Source organism: Phoca vitulina, unplaced genomic scaffold (genome assembly GCF_004348235.1).
Source record: "Phoca vitulina isolate PV1807 unplaced genomic scaffold, GSC_HSeal_1.0 scaffold19, whole genome shotgun sequence".
NCBI lineage: Eukaryota > Metazoa > Chordata > Mammalia > Carnivora > Phocidae > Phoca > Phoca vitulina.
In genome coordinates, this window is record NW_022589722.1 from 6,391,300 (window position 1) to 6,410,942 (window position 19,643).

Consider the following 19,643-nt stretch of genomic DNA (forward strand, 5'->3'; position numbering starts at 1 on the left):
ATATATAAAAATGTAATTAAATATAATTTAAATTTTAAAATATTAAAATATAAAATATATTAAAAATATAAATATATACATATATACATCTGCCCTGGGGATAAAACAAAAACAAAAAAAAGCCCCACTTGTTACAATGCAACAAGTTGGAGAACCAACATGAAGGTGCTTTATAAACTGTAGATCAATCTCTATCTATCTGTCTATTTATCTATCTATCATCTATCATCTATCTATCATCTATCTATCAATCTTATCTATACCAGCAGTTGCTATTATGGGCATAAAAACATCTTCTGTAGCAAAAAGACTGTGGAGAGGGCAAGGGGTGGTAAGAAACCATTCTATGGAATATATCTTTTTGGGAGCTGAAGTTTCTGTGAAAGCACAATGAAGGGTAATTGTTTTCTGTGGGCAAGAACCTACATTTTGTACCCAGTCCAAGAACAAGATATCTAAGCTGAGAAAGGGCCAAATAGAGGGGAAAATTTGAGAATATAGAAGGGCTTTTGTGAGACTAAAACCCTGGGGCAGGGAAAATGTGAGAATTAGAGGAATTGCTTCTTTGGGGATTTGATTTCTTTTCCGATTCACAAAGACTGGCTTCCGTGCCTCTCCCAGGTAACCCTTAGCCCAAGGCTCTGTGAGGACTGCTCTTTACCTGCTTGGCTTTGCTCGGGGCAATAAGCTCCTTGAAGGCAGGGAGTATACCCTATTCACTGTCCTGTCTCCAGGGTTTGGCACTTCGCCTAAGCAAATGAGTGTCAAAATAGTTTTAAGAAATAATAAATGGTAATATTAATCCATTACTTATTTGCATACCAGATACTTCTTTAATTAGTTATTTAATTTTAAGACAAACTAGTGAGTTGTGTATCAGTGTTATTGCCATTTTACAAATAAAGAAATTGAGGTATAAATATTGAATAACTTGTCCAAGGCCTTAGAGCCAATTAGTGACAAACTGAACTCAAGCATACCGACCAAAATCCATACTCTTTACAACATACGACCGCCACTATCATACAAGAGCATGGCCACTGTGGATGCTCTTATTCAGATAATAATGCCTGAGATGTCCTAAGATGGAAAGGAATTCACTAAAAGATTGGAGACTCAAAGTAAAAATTGGCTCAATTTCAAAGTACTTCATGTACCTTTTTTTAATGCCACTAAGGCATTCTATTTTTTAAATAACTGTACTTTTTCCTTTGTGCTATCACAATTCTTTTTTTTAATCCCAATTCTTTAATATGAAATCATTGTGTGTTAAGTTGTATCTTAGAAGAGACTTTATAGGTAGAAGGGTCTAGCCATCTCTACCATGGGCCTGGATGGCTCAGGGGTCATCCAGGCTCAACAGAAATACTTCCGAGGGTAAACAATTTACCAGAAATAACGTTGGCTACTTCAGTCACCATTTAAATTTCCAAAACAATTTTTTTTAAATGTTAAAGTTTTAAGAGTTAGGTGTTCAAACTGCTTTGGAGAGTTTTCTATCACCTTGAGGGATGGTGGTTATATTGGTGTCAGCAATGCGGATATAGGAGAGCTTCTTCATTCCCTGGAAGGCTCCATTTTCAATTCCTGAGCTCTTCAGTGGGTTGGTGCCCAGTTCTACAAATGCAATAAGTGCAAAGCTTTAGCGGACAATATTAGGTATTGCAAATCAGAGTAGTGTCTGCTTCAACAAGGATTTTAAGAGACATTTGGGTCGATAACAACTTGACTGAGAAACAAAAGAGAAATTAAAGGACACACTCTTCAAAGGGATAGCAAACTGAGGTAAAATTTTCTCTTTTTAAAACAAACAACAAACAAATGCAATAAGAAAACACAAAGATTTATGGAAAAAGCAATAGTGGCAAAAACAATAACAAGAAGATTATTTAAAGTGCGTACATAGGTTTGCACAGAAATCAACAAAAAACAAGTGTTAATAAGTCACACTTATTATGGGGCTTTTACTTTCGTGAGATGAATTAAAATGTTAAATAATTTGAAATTAGCATCTTGTAAGCCAATTATAAAATCACCATTTTTTACCACACAAAACCTTAGAACACATTGTTTAAAGCAAATGATTTATAGATGTTCAGAACAGAAACAATTCCCATGATGGAAAGGTATCCCTACATAGCTCTAATTAATCACTACTTAATTCCATCCCGCATCTTGGGCATGCAGTAGGGTGACTTTGGCCCTAGAGTTTTCTCCACATTCTCAGATCCTCGAGGACGAGAAATAAAAACATTATAAGGCACGATTCAAAATCTCATTTCTGCCAATCTTGCTACTGTTAACTCCTATAGGCTAAAGACATGTAAGCTCTAGCTAATTTACCTTCCTGCGGCTATCGCTTACTTGGAATCTTCTAAGGTGGACCTTCAATCCTGGCCTTAGAGTTATAAGAATATCTGTACCTACGACGATCATCTGGTTCAGTCCGTTGAACACAGATTTTCGCACTTTGGTGATCTCATTCTCATGGGCACGCAGCTCCTGAAGAGTTTTGGGCATTTTTTCTGGCAATTCCTTCAGATGATTCTTGGACAGATACAGTCGTTCCAATTTCAACAGAGGTGTGAATGCTGCAGGGCTGATTTTGCTAATTTTGTTGTTGACAAGAATCAACGTCTGTAGATAGTGAACAAAAACAACACCTTAATTCCAAAGCACACATTCTCTCTCTCTCTCTCTCTCTATATATATATATTGCAAGAAATCAGAAAAAATCAAATATTATATATATTGCAAGAAACCAGAAAAAATTAGGCAAATATGATTCTTTCACTTAAGAAGTGTATGAGGATCTGAACATCAGGAACATCAGGAATAAAGGTGATGAGCTATAGATTATAGATTATAATATAAATACATAGATAGACACTTAATTTTTAAACAGTAAATATTCCTAAAGATTGAAATTACCAGAGTGACCCGAAATACTTGAAAAGAATCCAGTGCCACGGGCATCCATCCCTCAGCCTAAAATCCATCCTCATTGACTGCTGCCATGGATTCCACTACAAAATGGTGGCACCAATTTATACTACCATCAGCAATGCAAGAGAGTAAAATTTTCTTGCTTTCTTGCAGCCTTATAAGTTGAGATATATTTTTTTTCAAAAAGTTTGTCAAATTAGTACAACATGTTGTAACTCATTGTAATTTCTTTGCATTTCTTTGTCACTTGAAAGGTTAAATTAATTTCCTTTCATTCTGCTACTATTTACTGTTATTTTTTGGAGAGAAAGGATTACCTGATCACAATACTTCTCATTTTATTACATTTTAATATATTTTAATAGTTGGTTTACAGAAAATAAAGATTTAGTTAATATGAAATGCAGAGCCTTAAATACATTTTTCCTCTGTTTTTGTCCTTTTTACATACAAAGGTTTTATGTAGCTAAATATGCTAATATTTTTAGTAATTCTTAAATTTTTGTTTCTGCATTCTTCTAATATAGAAAATTACTTCTCATTCATTACTGGTATACATATAGCTATTGCTAACTTATTTTTGGACACCTCATTCTCTTCCAATGATATGTATGTCTGTAGAACCATACTTATTATTATTCTAAGCCTTCTTATCAATTAATCCTAAGGAATTCAGGATCATTTGTTCAAGGTCTAAGAAACCTCTTTTTCAATTGTAGTGCACTTATGTGCATATATGAAAAGGCATGGGGACAAAAAATAAAAAAATGAGAACTTCCAGTGTCAGAAATGCAGGAATACTTTCTGAAGGTAACAGCCGGTTAGTTGACCCATGTATATGCTCATGTAGTTCACATTATTTGACTAACTAAAACTTCTTATAAGTAACAATCTTTCAGCTAATCCTAAAAGATGATGGGTTGATTAAAACAAAATCCCAGGAAATTCCAATGAATATTACAGAAAATTAAAAATCTCATGAGGGTTAAAGTCATAGGAAATTAATATTAATGAGCAAAATGTCCAGGAAATTAGTAAAAGCAAGCACTAGAGGAGAGGTTCGAGAGGACTTGTGTCATTGAAAGACACCCAAAATGGCAGACGCTTAATTATGAAGAAAGAGAAGATCTTCTATGGTCATCTACGGAAGAAAACTCTGAAAGCTTGATATCATTAAATGCATTTAACATGGTCTGAAAAATCTGCTTATTTTATGTTAAATATGAAACCTATTATGAAGAATCAGCGATTTCAGTTAATAAAATATTGCTTTTTTTTTTTTTTTTTACTAGATAATAACTAGATGATGCCTCTACCTGTGAGCATGCCATAGTAGTATCTGCTGTTAAGTTTTGGGGGTAGTATGACATTTGCTCCAATTATTCCTTCAGTACAGTGGGAATAATAATAGCACCTACAGGGGGTACATGATAATGTATACAGACTTCTTTGCAAAGCGCCTTTCAAAAGGCATTGCTGGTTGAAAGTTTCAGTCCAATGGAAAACGTTCCTGCTTTCAAATTAAAATACATTTGAAACATAAATAAACTATGCAAATTTTAGTCATAACGAGGTAAAATCTTAAGAGCTATATGGTTTAGAACTTCACAGAAAACAGACCCACAAGTGAGGCAGCTCTTTCTGCCCTGGGTCCTGTCCCCCTACTGTAATAAAACCACCTTAAAAAAAATCCACAGGTGAAAAAAAGTTATTTGTGTATAGACAGTATTGCTTAAAGATGGTTGATGTTAGTTCCATACACAGTGATATGTATTAAAGAAAGCACACTTAGAATTGTAACAGGCCATGATAAGATGTTGCGATGGGACAAACAAAAACAAAAACAAAAACTAATTCCTCTGGCTAATGCCAAAGGCCAACTAAACCAGAGAAAGAGTCAAAGGTGAACGCCTGGGAGAACGCCTCAGGAGATCAGCTGATGAAAAGGAGAAAGCTCTTCCCGTAAGCAATCCAAGGGGATCTCTGAAAATGGTTCGCTATTCACTTGACCCAGAAAATCCTACAAAATCATGCAAATCAAGCCGTTCAAATCTTTGTGTTCACTTTAAGAACACACATGAAACTGCCCAAGCCATCAAGGGTATGCATATCAGAAAAGCCACCAAGTGTCTGAAGGATGACACTTTGCAGAAGCCACGTGAGCCATTCAGTTGGTAGGTGTGCCCGGGGCCAAACAGTCAGGCTGGACACAGGTGGCCCCAAAATAGTGCTGAATTCTTACTGCACATGCTTAAAAATGCAGAGAGTCATGCAGAACTTAAGAGTTTAGATGTAGATTCTCTGGCCATTGAGCACATCCCGGTGAACAAAGCTCCCAAGATGCAGGATTGAATTGACAGGGTTCATGGCCAATGAAGCCCTCCCTCCGGGAGCTCCCCCTACTGCACTGAGATGATCCTTGCTGAAAAAGCAGATTGGTCTTAAACCAGAAGAGGAGGTTGCACAGAGGAAAAAGATATCCCAGAAGAAACTGAAGAAACAAAAATTTATGGCCTGGGAGTAAATTCTGCCCCAAATAAATGCACATAAAAGTAAAAATAGAAAAAAAGAAAAGAAAAGGTAAAAGACAAGCAGAATCGGTTTATCATGACTTTGCCAAGAGGTGAGAGAAGTCAGAGGAGTAGAGAACTTGTTGCTTGGGGGCAGGAAATGCCTTGAGCACCACTTAAAATAAAATTGAAGCACAGCCTCAAAAATCAGCCCTACCTACTTCTTTGGTAACTAAAGAAAAAGGGATCTAGCCTGGGAGGCAGTGGAGAGGTGATGAAAAAAGCAACTGGCAATGGAAATGGAATGGAAGTAGGAATAAAAGCATTTTCACCACCTTCATCCAAGAAGGTGATCGAAAGGAACAAACTTCCCATTATAAGGTATATAAGGACAGGAGAGGTAATGTACAACATGATGACCATAGCCAACTCTGTGGATAGCATATTTGAAGGCTGCTGAGAGAGTCAGCCCTAAAAGCTCTCCTCACAAGGAAAAATACATTTTTTTCTTTTCATATATATATATAGAGAGAGGAGATTATGGATGTTAACTAAACTTATTGTGGTGATCATTTTGCAATATACAAAGTCATTATGCTGTACACCTTAAACTTACACAGTGCTGTATGGCAATTATATTTCAATAAAATTGGAAAAAAACATGTTGAAACCTGACTTAATATTATGTACAGTTTTCTCCAAAGCCATTTATGTAGGGTTTACACTGTATCAGGTATTGTTTTAAGGGGTGGTATGGTTACTATCATATTTATCGGCAATTAATGGACTCAATTCACAATGCTCCTGAGTTTTGATCTCAAGATTTGGCTCTTATTTGCTGCGTGACTATGAACAAGAAACTATAAACAAGTAACCTCTCTATACCTGAGTGTCCTCTTCTGTATAAAGGGGTTATCAAGAGTGTCTACCTCAAAAGAATGGTTCTAAGAATTAAATAAGTGAGTGTATATAGGTATTAAGCCTAGTATATAGTAATTGCTAAACAAGTGTTTGCTATTATTAAATCTTTGACAATATTTTATTTTTAGTTAACAAAAAAACCTTCCTGACTAAATTTTTTAAGCATGAATTCAAAGGAAAGATATTAAATGTTGGCATTATAATACTTAATTTTCCATTATTTCATGGGATAATTGTGTTTTTCTGTTACATATAAGTATAAAACTACTCTTGCACAGCATGTACTACTCATTATGAGACACACAGTCTAAATTGATAAAATTATTGAGAAAAGAGGAAACTTTCTGTTAAATCCTTTCTATTTTAGTCTTTGCTAAAGTTTCATTTCTCATCTTCTTTTTCATTCAAGTGTGGCTTTCCTGGCTGAAATTATAATGTTTATTTGCATAATAACAAGGGTAGAAACGATCATGAATGAAAGAGTAAGAGAAAAATAGCAGTTTAACATCCTCTGAACAGTTGGAAGCTCTAATAAATTCCTCCTCTCTTCAATGTATACTTTGAAGTAGAAAGAAAGAGATTGCCAAGTTGGGAGTTGCCTAAAACATACTGAGAAGGAAACATGGAAAAGAAAGAACATATTATTACAAATGCCAGATTTAATGAGAGTGTCACAGAAACCAGACATCTCTTATTTAAGGCTATGAAGAGTTTAAATAAATTAGTCAGATTATATTTAAACATACAGAAAGTTAGGATTAGAGTAAGAGAATTTTCCTTCCTTAAAAAAATAGTTTTACAAAATAAGTCAATCAGAGAAAGACAAGTATCATATGATCTCATTGATATGAGGAATTTAAAACAAGACAGAGGAGCATAGGGGAAGGGAGGAAAAAATGAAACAAGATGAAACCAGAGAGGGAGACAAGCCATAAGAGACTTAATCTCAGGAAACAAACTGAGGGTTGCTGGAGTGGAGGGGGGTGGGAGGGATGAGGTGGCTGGGTGATAGACACTGGGGAGGGTATGTGCTATGGTGAGCGCTGTGAATTGTGTAAGACTGATGAATCACAGACCTGTACCCCTGAAACAAATAATACGTTATATGTTAAAAAAAAAAAAAAAAGAAGAAGAAAATAGTAGGAAGGGAAAAATAAAGGGGGGGAAATCGAGGGGAGGACGAACCATGAGAGACTATGGGCTTTGAGAAACAAACTGAGGGTTCTAGAGGGGAGGGGTGTGGGGGATGGGTTAGCCTGGTGATGGGTATTAAAGAGGCACGTATTGAATGGATCACTGGTGTTATACGCAAACAATGAATCATGGAACACTACATCAAAAACTAATGATGTAATGTATGGTGACTAACATAATAAAATAAAATTAAAAAACAGAAGAAAAAAATAGCTTTAGGGTAAACTTATAAAAATAAAATGAAGTTTTAAATTTTAGTTCATTGAAAATAATAATAATCTTTTCTTAATTAATCTTTTAACATATCCAATCATAGTTTAAATAGTCATTGGCAAGCCTTGTTGGTATCAACATTGGCTTACTCCCAGTGAAAACACTCTGAAGGCAGAGAAAACGTGAGTTGGGGCTCAGGCCTGGCATCCTATCAGTGGAGATGGATCCCATTGGTTCAAGATTTGAGATCTCTAGCTCAAGCCTTATCCTCACTTTTTCTAGCCCGTGTCTTTCACTCTAGCCAATTCCTATATCTGCTTATTTTCTTCTGCCTGTCCTTTCCCTTTGTAGAGAAAACACTCTTTTCTTCTCTTCCTTTCAAAATTCTGCTAATCCTCTAAGACCCTTTGTCCCATATTCTCTCAAATACTAACTGGTAACCTGATGTAGGATATGTCGGACTTGTCTCTTTCTTGGTGCCCATAGCATTCACTACTTACATCACACTGGGCTTCTATTGTTGGACACTTCAATAAATTTTATTTGCTGCTTTTGTTTATATTAATTGTTCCATAGAGAATCTTAAAATCTTAAGGAAAAATCTTTGCAACCTTCTAAAATATGGTACGTTTTCTCCTAAAGGGTGTTTATTGCTTTTCTCATCCTAGCTGTCAGAAAGTTGATAACTAAATCTTGTCCTGATTATATTAACTCTGTAACACATGATCACCAGTTTTACATTACATTATTTCCCTTGAATCTATATTTCTTATTCTAATACATAGCAGCCAGATGAATTATTTTTATATTTATATGTATTGCCAATTCTTACTATATATCCCTTCAATTATTTTCTGTAATGGCTGCAAGAACTAAATGGATGTGAAATTAATATGCTCCCAACCTTAAAAATGTATTTCTATGACATTCATCATAAGAAGCTGTAAATTTATCTCTACATATAAGTCACTCACAACTAAGCAATTCTCTCCATCGTTTTCTGAAAATTCTAATGCTATACATTGTTATTTTTAATGTTGAGCAAAACTCTGCTTCCCTCAAATTTCCACTCAATTGTCAAGAGGACAATTCTGTCATCTTGTAGTTGAAGTAAGTAAATTCAATTTCTCTTTTCCAGCGTGGCCCTTCAAATACATCAGTCATGACCTTTTTCACTCAATTTGGGCATCCACATCTCTGTCAATTGTGCCTATAAGACATGATTTCCAAATTCTTTATCCTCATGATGATCATTCTGAGGATACTCAAAGATTAATGCCCTTCTTAAAATGTCTTGCCCAGGACCAGACTTAATACTTCAGGAGTGGTCTACCAGAGTAGAATACAGAGACAGTGAGACTTCTGGTATTTATTTTTGACATTGAAGGCCGGCTTATTTATACTAAATGTGCAATGATATTCTGAGGGGAAACTACATTCTATTTATCTCACAAGTAGAGAGCTGGACTAGAGAATACAGTTTATAGGGACTCTGATGCCCTACCTGAAAAGACAATGCATTTACTCTTACAGAAGGCTGCCTTAGCAAAGCCAAACCCTATTTGATGGGGTTGGTCATCCTCCATTTATAACACACCCTCTCCCAACTATAGTCCTACTCATTCTTTGTTCTATGTGATCTTCTTCTATGTCCTGGGAAGATAAACTCTGGGGACTGCTTCACCCAGATGACCTTGATCCCCGGCCCCCAGTTAGGTTCAGTCAGAGGAGACGCTGACAGGAAATAAGGAGGTAGGACTATAGCTCCCTGCCTCTTTCAAGGTGGGCTTGGGTGTTTCATAATGCTTTGTTGGTTCCTATATCCCTCTGTAAATCATCCCTTCAGTAAAGCCTTCTCTGTGAACGCTTTTGAGAGTGTCACCAATTTTCTGCTGGAATCCTGTCTGCTAGATTGGATGTGTGACATCATCATAGAGGTAAGTAAAAATCACAATCAAAGCACAGATACAGATAAGAATGCAGCATGCATTGTCCTAAATACAAAGCAAGATATAGATATATAGATATGAAGATAGAATTATATTTACTAAGTATAATATGGATGGTTATCCCTTTTTCTCTTGATGCCAATCTTTGAGCCTTTATAACACTGGCACCTCTTAGAAAACTAATGAAAGAAGACAAAAGAAATAAAATAATACTAAGATCAGTAACCCATTTTGTATTTTGTTCCAATATTGAAGTACACTCTAACTAGGAAGGTAAAGACTTTTATTCATGAAACGTAAGAGGAGATTAAGATATAAAGTACTTTTTAGGATGCAAAGACCAAAGATATATGGGGTATATGTAAGAAAATTGGCTGATTTTTTAGGGATTAATGAGTATGATGTTTTGCTCCCCTCTTACCTCCTAAATAAAGAATTTAATAAATGCTTCTGTGCTTATTTATTACCATATAGTACTCTTGGCCTTACCTAAGTTTTGTTTTGAAAAATCCTGTGAGTCAGATCTTGTTACAACTCAAAAACAAACAAACAAAGAACTCTTACATGAAGGTTCTTCAGGTTCTTGAAGTCCCCATCTTTGATTTCGGTTATTTTGTTGTTTTGCAAGTCCAGCAGTGTAGTGTCAGGGGGAAGATCTTTTGGCACTTGTTCCAGACCTTGCGTGAGAGTAAAAGCAATGTGCAGTCAGTAAAAGGGGCACAGGACCAGAGGATCACAAGGATGTGTTCACAAAAAATCAATGTGGCAATGAAAGTTTTACCACTACCATATTTTTTCTTCTTCTAGGAATTATAACAGTTGTAGTTTAAAATATCTGCTTTATCCTTTCCAAAGAAGTCAAATGTTATATATATTTTTTAAATTATACACTGACCACATTATTTTCCCCATGTAATTACTTCTCTGTGTAAAACTAAAATTTATATTTTGTAAGGGAGTGGCTCAAGTTTCTCAGGGCACATTAGGATTTTACCTCATTGTTCTTGTTTTAGAAAATAATTCCTTTGATAAGGGTTCAGTGCAAGTGATTTCTAAATCTATACCTTTCTACATAAATATACCATTTAGTAGAGAACAGCTTTAGCCAAATCATCAAAGGCCAGTTTGACCTAACCCAACATTGCCACAGATTACATTTAAAATGACTCTCTCTCTTCCATTGGCTTTGTTTCATATTGATGTAGGATGTTAAGTAGAAATTTTCTATTCTATTGACTCAAATTCATGTGATCTTTTCTATATTTGAGATTGCATAAGATAAATCAGAAAGGTTTTTCAACCTCTCCATCGTACCTGAAACTTGAATTCTTTCATTTTCATTCAACAAAGCCTTATGGAATACCTCCTAGACACCAACAATTTATCAGGCCCTGGGAATAGAGCAGGACAAAAACAGAAATTGCCCGCATCCCCGTAGAAAATATAATTCAATCTATAGTTTTCAATTAAAGAGAAAATTGCAACAGGTAATATAAGTGTTATGTTGGGAAGATGTCTTTCCAATTTTGAACCTTATGCATATATGCATATATGCATATACTGTTAAATTATCATGGTAGTTATCGTGCTATCTTCCTGTCTTCCGTGAAAATTGCAGAAAGCGTATCTGAGATCACCTACCTTCTAAGTTCTCCGCAAATACTTTTTTACTCACATGGCTCTGTTGATAGTGGGGAAAAAAAAATATCTAGTACCCAATTCAGAGATCAACTATTATTATAAATTTAAATATCGAAATACATGTGATTCTAAACATACATAAGTATATTCCAAGAACTTACTACAGAAACAGTTCACAGAGAAATGACAAGACTGAAGTGTTTTTAGTGATAAACAGCTATCTTGTAGGAGGATATTTAACTGCATTATGTAGTCACAATCACTGCCATTTTCAGAAATGTCAGTTTGATAATTTCATGCAATTAGGAGTGGCAGACTTCTGCCAAATCTTTGATAATTAGTGTTCTCCAACCAAGAAAAGACACATTTCCTTTCATTTGGAAAAAAAGTTAACTGCCTACATTTCATTATTACTCCGTGGGCTTTTTGTCAAAGTTTTAATTTCCACTTATGCTTACATTTTTACATTACTGAACTTAAATCCTAGCGACTCTCTTAACATTTGTTCAAAGCCAAAGTGCAGATAAATTTCAGATGTGGAGAGGAAAAAATGATATATCTACTTGGCTAACAATTTTGATTATGCTGTCTTCCTAGAATTTTAGGAACTTCTTGGGGTGAATTGTATACATTATTTTTTCTGAAGATTTGGCATAAAAATATCTTTAAGCTTGTGATCTTGCATTTTAGTGCTTAGAAAGTCATTTTAATGATTAAAATCATAACCCTACCATCTTCTCTGCATTACTAGTAAATTTATATCCATTTCAGGGAGTTTACATATTAGAATTTTTATTAAAACTTTATTCTGACATCAGATGCAATAACATACTGTTACATTTAAGGTCTAGCCAGGGCATTGGGGTGTCAACTAGCTTTCTCAACAACTATAGACAGAGTATAACAGGGACATTATCCTAGTTATGAGTTCTTAGAATGTCACAAAGGGAAGGACTATTAAGTAACAGCTAGTCTATGACTCCCAAATGCTGATCAGATAGACTCTATGATGAGGTTCTTATCAGTCTATACCAAAATTAGAAAAAAAATGAGTGCAATCAAATTAGTTTTAATATAAATTACACATACATACATATTCACATACATGAATACACACATTTCTGAAACTAGCTTCTGCTTCTGTTCTAAATATACCTTCTTAAAAACAATTATAATAAGCAGATGGCAGGTTGTTGTCATTTTGTTGAATTTGGTTTGGACCTTATAAGACATTGACTTGTTCAATATTCAATTTCACTTGTCCCAGAAATTAAAGAATTTCTAAACTAGTCCAATACTCCCTTTTATAGGTAAAGAAACAGAAATCAAATGAAATTATATGACTTATCTAAGGTGTCTCATGTTTAAACTAAACCAAGAACAAGATGGTATGAGACCTCACTCTAGAACTATCCAACATGCCATATATACATGTAAACACTGTGTGTATTTTTTTAAAGATGCTGATCTATACTGTTCCTTGAACATACCGTGCTTATTCTTAACTATTTGTTTTTGTTCTTATAATTTCTGTTTTATGGAATATTCCATCCACTCATGTCCTTCTAGCTTCATTCTAACAACCCCTAAAAGTGTTCTAACAACCCCTTTACCCCTCTCCTCTAAAATATTCGTCCTAACCACACCAGATAACAGTGACCCCCCCCAAACTCCTGTTTGTATATAAACTCATGAGGTATTGTCCTTCACTTTAGTTTTCTTTCTTTTCTGTAAGTTCTGGAAAAGCAGGGACAAATGACTGTATTTCATGAGAGCTGTGATCTTACCACTTTACACATAAAGGTAGCTTTTTGATTGATTCATTTTATAAACATAGTCTGTCCTGCTGTCCCATGGTGAAAAGTTCTTGGTCATGGCTTCAAGATCCTTTCTGCTATGTTTTGTTACAATCATCTCTTCACATCCTGCTTTCATAATGGTTCTTACTTTACCTCGGAAGTGCTAGAATACAAGTGGCTATAATAATCACAATTTTCTCTCTGATTCTTGGTTGGCCAGAAACATTTTAGGAATGAATGCTACCATCAAATATGCCCATTATCTGCATCTGAAAATTTCTCTCAATTTCTTCTGTGTCTTTGACATATTTGTGAAGAACTTTTGGCTACATGTGTCTGAAGGATACTATCCTTCCTGTCCCACATGGTAACTGATCCAATGGTACAGTTTCTCAGTATGACATATATTTTCAATTATAAACCCTTGCATGAAGAAACAAACCTTCATTTATGGATAAGTACTGTCAAAAACAATCAAGCAAATAATGAATATTGAATCTGATTAAGCCTCTAGATGTAACTCCCAATTTAGAAGAAATAGTCCAAGGTACATGCTTAAGTCTGCTAAAGAAATGGGTTCAACAATGCTAATTTAAAAATGGGCAGAATATATTAAACAGACATTTCTCCAAAGAAGACATCCAGATTGCCAACAGATATATGAAAAGATTCTCAACATCACTCATCATCAGGTAAATGCAAATCAAAACCATGAGATATCACCTTACCACCGTCAAAATCAACAACACAAGAAACAACAGGCATTGGTGAGAATGTGGAGAATAAAGAACCTTCTTGCCCTGTTGGTGGGAATACAAACTGGCGCAGCCAATGTGGAAGACAGGCTGGAGATTCCTCAAAAAATTAAAAATGGAACTACCTTATGATCCAACAATCACACTACTGGTTATTTACCCAAAGAATACAAGAACACAAATTCAAAGGGATACACCCACCCCCATGTTTATAGCAGCAATATTTACAATAGCCAAGCTATGGAAGCAGCCCAAGTGTCCACCGATTAGTGAATGGATAAAGAAGATGTGATATCTATATCTATATAGATATAGATATAATGAAATATTATAGCCATAAAAAGAATGAAATCTTGCCATTTGAAATGAAATGGATGGAGCTAGAGAGTGTAATGCTACGTGAAATAAGTCAGTCAGAGAAAGACAAATACATGATTTCACTCTTATGTGGAATTTAAGAAACAAACAAGTAAAAGGGAAAAAAAAGGAGAGAGAGACAAATAAAGAAACAAACTCTTTTTTTAAGAAATTAACTAATTAATTAATTAAGGATCAAGAAGAGGAACCAGTCCTGCTGTTCCCCCAAAATTAATTAATTAATTAATTTTTAAAAAGATTTTATTTATTTGAGAGAGAGGGTGAGAGAGAGAGTGCACAAGAGGGGTAGGGTCAGAGGGAGAAACAGACTCCCCACTGAGCAGGGAACCTGATGCGGACTCGATCCTGCGACTCCAGGATCACAACCTGAGCCAAAGGCAGTGGCTTAACGAACTGAGCCACCCAGGCACCCCCCAAAAAACAAGCTCTTAATTACAGAAAATAAACTGATGGTTACCAGAAGGGAAGAGGTTGGGGGAATGGGTGAAACAGGAGATGGGGATTAAGGAGTGCACTTGTTTTGATGAGCACAGGGTGATGTATGGAAATGTTGAATTACTATATTGTTCATCTGAAACTAATATAACTTTGTATAGTAACAAACTAGAGTTAAAATAAAAACTTAAAAAAAAGAAATCGATTCAACAGAATCCCAATTTCTTCAACAGATAAACTGTAAGGAAAAGTAAAAAAATATTAGTTTTCCAAATGTATAGTTTAAAAGAGACTTAAAAGCTATTTAAATGATTGCAATATATGTACTTCATTTGGATCCTAATTCACACAAACTGTAAAACAAAGCGTTTCTAATACTTGTGAGATGATTGAAAATGTGCACACTGAATGAATATTTGATGATATTAAGAAATAATATTAAATTTTAGATGTGATCTGATTATGATTGTATTAATTAAGTGCTTTAATCTTTCAGAGAAACATACTGATATATTTTTGGATAAAATGACATGACATCTGGAATTTGCTTTGAAATTAAATGGAAGGGGGAAGATGGGTAGAGATACATAGAAAAATACTGGCATTAGTTGACCCTTGTTGAAGCTCGGGGATGTGTGCACCAGAGTCTCTTACTTTGCAGATTTTGTATATTTAAAAATGTTTCTATAATTTTCTAAATAAGATTTGTATTTGAATTTTCATCCTGGTTCCTCTTCTTGATCCTTAACATCCCCAGGCAAGTTGCTTCAGCTGTCTAGGCCTCGGGTTTCTTGCATCTTTCACAGAATTTTTGTGAGAATTCAGTAAGTTGTTCTACAAAATAATCTACCACAGTGCAAAGCGGGCCCTCAATTACTGGTACCTGGAAATATCATCAATAAGGAGATGAAAGAGTGCAGCTTCAATTATCTTGCTGATTATTTAGTCTGTAAATCTGTGACAAAGTGGTTGTTTTGTTTTGTTTTTTTTCCTGTATAACATAATTATAATGCGTATTATCCCGAATCTGCTCTGCCCATGGATCACACACAGATCTTTCATTTAAAGCTCTTATTCCTGGGTTGGCTCTTCCTACCAGACCCTTTGTGGTCTTGTTGCATTCATCATTGCTCCCATGAAGTTCAGGGTCTCTAAAGAGCTTGTCTACCAAGCTCTGCCTTTGGCTGGTCACCCCTCGGTTTAGCAAGCACATGTTCCCCAACAAATAACTAAGCTTCCCAAAAGCTGTCCTGGCCCATTTAACTCTAGTTTAGTAGTGGCAAATGCTACGCTCTTTTGGCAAATTTGTAAAATATCAGTCTTTGTTTATGTTGGGCTATTTGTTTTGGTCAGCATTATGATCTTTAGAGTCAGAGTGGCTTTGGGTTAAAATCAACTCCGACACTAACTAGAGATAACTAGGAACCTTTACCTTAGCATTCCCTTGCCTCTATCTCTTCATCTGAAAATGCTGAGCATGAAGTAGACTGGGGTAGAAATACTAGAGCTAAAGATTCTTTTGCGGTGATTAAAAACTTTATTTCAGTTAAAAAATGTTTATTTGAACTGAAACTAATCCTCAAAGAGTATGAAAGCAAACAGTTATTCAACCTTAAGTATATTTTTATCTTAAGCTTTTAAATTAAAAAAAAGTAAATTCTGTCTATAAATATGATCTTATTAACCATATATGATTTTAACTAAGTCATTCTTATTGAAACTGATGAATTTTATAGTCATTCCCAAACTATATGGAAAGTAAGATGTTGAGTGTTTTAAATGAAATATTAGCCAGGTAAAATTCGCTTCAAAAAAGATATTCTACAATAGAAAGAAAGCCATGAGGATATGAGTCAATGCCTTTCGTAACGATCTTAAGTAGAAAGTTTAAGTAACTATGAAATAAACTTGGAAATTAATGTGCATATAACTGATTTGACCTCTTAAGTAGTTTGCAACTGTTAGATGATGACCTTCACGGGGATGTGTAATATCTGTGGACCTTCTATATATAATACATAATGTATGCCTGTGTTTCTCATTAGAAATGTACATAAATCTAAGTGAGTATGTAGATAATTGCATCTTCCAAAGATGGCATTAATTGTATCTCCCATCCTATATGCTTTTATTAAATACAAACTGGTCCCAACCCCATCAAAAGATGAAGTGAATCAAATTCCCCTCCTGTGGAATCTGGGATGGACTTATAGTGTCTTGATGACTTAATGGAATGGGCCAGAAGAAACACACAGCATGACTTTGGAGGCCAGGTCAAAAAAGTTGTACAGCTGCTACGCAGGTCTTCTGGGACACTTGCTCTGGGGGCAGCCAGGGGCTATGGGCTATGTAAAAAAGCCTGTCTAAGCTGAGACCACCCTGCTACAGCGGCCACATGGAACACTCCAGATGAGAGAACAGCTGAGCTCACAGGCGATAGCAGCACCGAGTGCAGTTATGAGAGTGAGCTGTCTTGGGTGTGGAGCCTAAGCTAGACTCCCCATGGCCATGGCCCCGGCCAACACCTGACTGAGACGCCTGAGAGAGCCCGAGCGAGAACAGCCTTTCTGAGATCTGCTCAAATCTCCTGTACTTAAATAATGAGCAAAATAAAATTATCTTTTTAGATCGCCGAGTTTTGAGATAATATTTATTCAGCAACAGTAACAGGAACAGAGTGGTTTTCTAAATTTAATTATTTTTCAATGATCATCCTTTAATATAATTCTAATTTTTCCATTAAAATGCAATTATTTCCAAGGCTAATCTGAATTATTTATTTGTTCTCCAAAATTCTGTAAATGGAACTTTATCTTCTTTAAAATAGGGTTATTTATTAAAGTAAATAAAATTCTACTTGTTACCAGGAAATCATTTCTGAAATAAAGGCTAATGAGAATTGTACTTTTTTTTCAAGTTGTCCCCGTGATGAATAGCATGGTTCTGCTAGCAAATGTCAGCAATCTGGTAAACATCATGTTGGACAAAGGCCAGGATGTCCTAAGACATCATGCTTTCTTTCCCCCCTGCTCTGTGGCAAGGGTCCAAACTCCAAGATTTATTCTTGTTGGTTTCCAACAGTATTTTTTATAATTCTGTCTTCAATTTAATAATTAGGACAATGGTGATACACTTCAGTTTTTGGCACGTGACGTGACATGTTGGAGTCCCAGCTCCATCAAAAATCTTTCTGTTCAAGGCAGGCATGTTCCCCTATTTCCCTCTTAAAAATGGCAATTTGATTGTGGTGGCAGTTGGATCAGCTTTCAGACATAGGAGATTCCCCCTTTAATTAGATTCTCTTTTCAAATAAACTCAAGGAAGGTTTAACCTTCCTGGTTCTATGTCTAGTCACCCTCAAAACAAAACAAACAAACAAACAAACAAACAAACAAAAGCAAAAACGCTGTGTACCACAGCTCCATGACTCCTAATTCCCAGTCAGCCATGTTCCTTCCTTTTTCCAGCTTGATAGAATCAGGAATATTGTAGAATTATGCACTCATCCAAGCACCAGGTCATGCATATGTTCACTTATTCATCAGGCATTTATTGATGTTGGAGTATCTACCAAGTATAAGGCATTTTATTGAGTAGAAGGTATACAAAAATAACTTATCACTATGCTTCCCTTCTGGTAGAGGAAGTAAATGTTTAAATAGGTAAATAAAATATACTGAATAACTATTATATAATATATATTTGATTAATATAGAATAATCAAGGCAAATGTAGATTACAGTGAAAGCACAGAAGCAGACAAGCTGCAGAAATTGCCTCAAAGCAATCTTCAAACTAAGTCAAGGGCTAACTGACCCCTGAGTGTCGTAGTGTAGTTGCTACAGGGCTTTCTCCTTTTATTAAGACTGGATTGAAAACTGGGTTGATTCTTCTTTATCCTTATTTTCAAGGAAATATATAATCTTCTTGCTATTCTTTAAAGGAGAAAAGTTCAGATTACAGGGTCTCCTGCATTTCTTTTGCCCAGGGACTTGATATTCTCGAAACCTATTCCCATCCTGTCCTCTGGAGCCAGGATGATCTCGCAGAGGAGGACGCCTCACAGCTGCAGTCTGACCAAATGCCTTGATCCCACACAGCTGCCTCTCTCTCCCTCCCGGGACTGAGAAGGAAACCAGGGATATGGCAGTTCTCAGTCAGGTCAAGAAGACAGATGCTTCCTTTGGCTTTCTCTGACTCCTCTCTTCCTCCTCCCCATCTTTAACCCCTGGTGTCAGGAACTTTGGCCATCTGGGTCACATGAGAATCCCTCCTGCTGCATCTAAAGATCTGCCATACTCCACCTTATCCAATACGAATTTAGGCAACCCACTGGGCATGCTCTGTGCACAGCCTCCTTCCCATACCATGTCTTAGGCACACCCTTTTGATGCATCTGAAACTCCTAATGAGGGTCACCCCACATCCCTGCTGCTGCAGAGCCAGACATAAACTATAAAAGCAACTGAGCTTCCCACATTGTCTCTGCCCCTCTACAAAATAGCCCTCATTTATTCTTCTGAGTTGACTTCACAGAGGAAGTCTAATGGTTCATTTACCTCACATATAAAATTTGCTTCTGGAAAACCAGTTTCCCCAGACAAGAAATAAGCTATCTCATGTATGTCCCAAGTGGTGGCTACTGACAAAATTTTCACCAGTTGAAGCAAAATGATTAAAAAGAAGAAAACTAACTCTATGCAGTGTAAAAGGTTGTGGGTTTTTCTTTTTCTTTCTTTCTTTCTTTTTTTTTTTTGCTAAGACATTTTTAAAACTAAAATATCCTTTGCCATATGAAGTACATTTTAGGAACCAGTAGTTATTTGTACTGCTTTTACATGGCAAAATAAAATGTTACATCTTCCAACATCATCTCTAGAGAGCCAAATATGTGGGTTGTGA

General features: G+C 35.7%; 1 protein-coding gene across 2 annotated transcripts in view; it reads right to left on the reverse strand.

Moving 5' to 3' along the window:
• The window catches only part of DCN (decorin), a 42,032-nt gene that overhangs the window by 13,291 nt on the left and 9,098 nt on the right, over positions 1 to 19,643 (reverse strand). For both annotated transcript variants that reach the window (XM_032416700.1, XM_032416702.1), the window contains exons 3-5: positions 10,298 to 10,410; positions 2,424 to 2,637; positions 1,504 to 1,617 (exon numbers count right to left, since the gene is read on the reverse strand). In XM_032416700.1, coding sequence (XP_032272591.1) covers positions 1,504 to 1,617; positions 2,424 to 2,637; positions 10,298 to 10,410 — 441 coding nt within the window. The remainder of the gene's footprint in view (positions 1 to 1,503; positions 1,618 to 2,423; positions 2,638 to 10,297; positions 10,411 to 19,643) is intronic.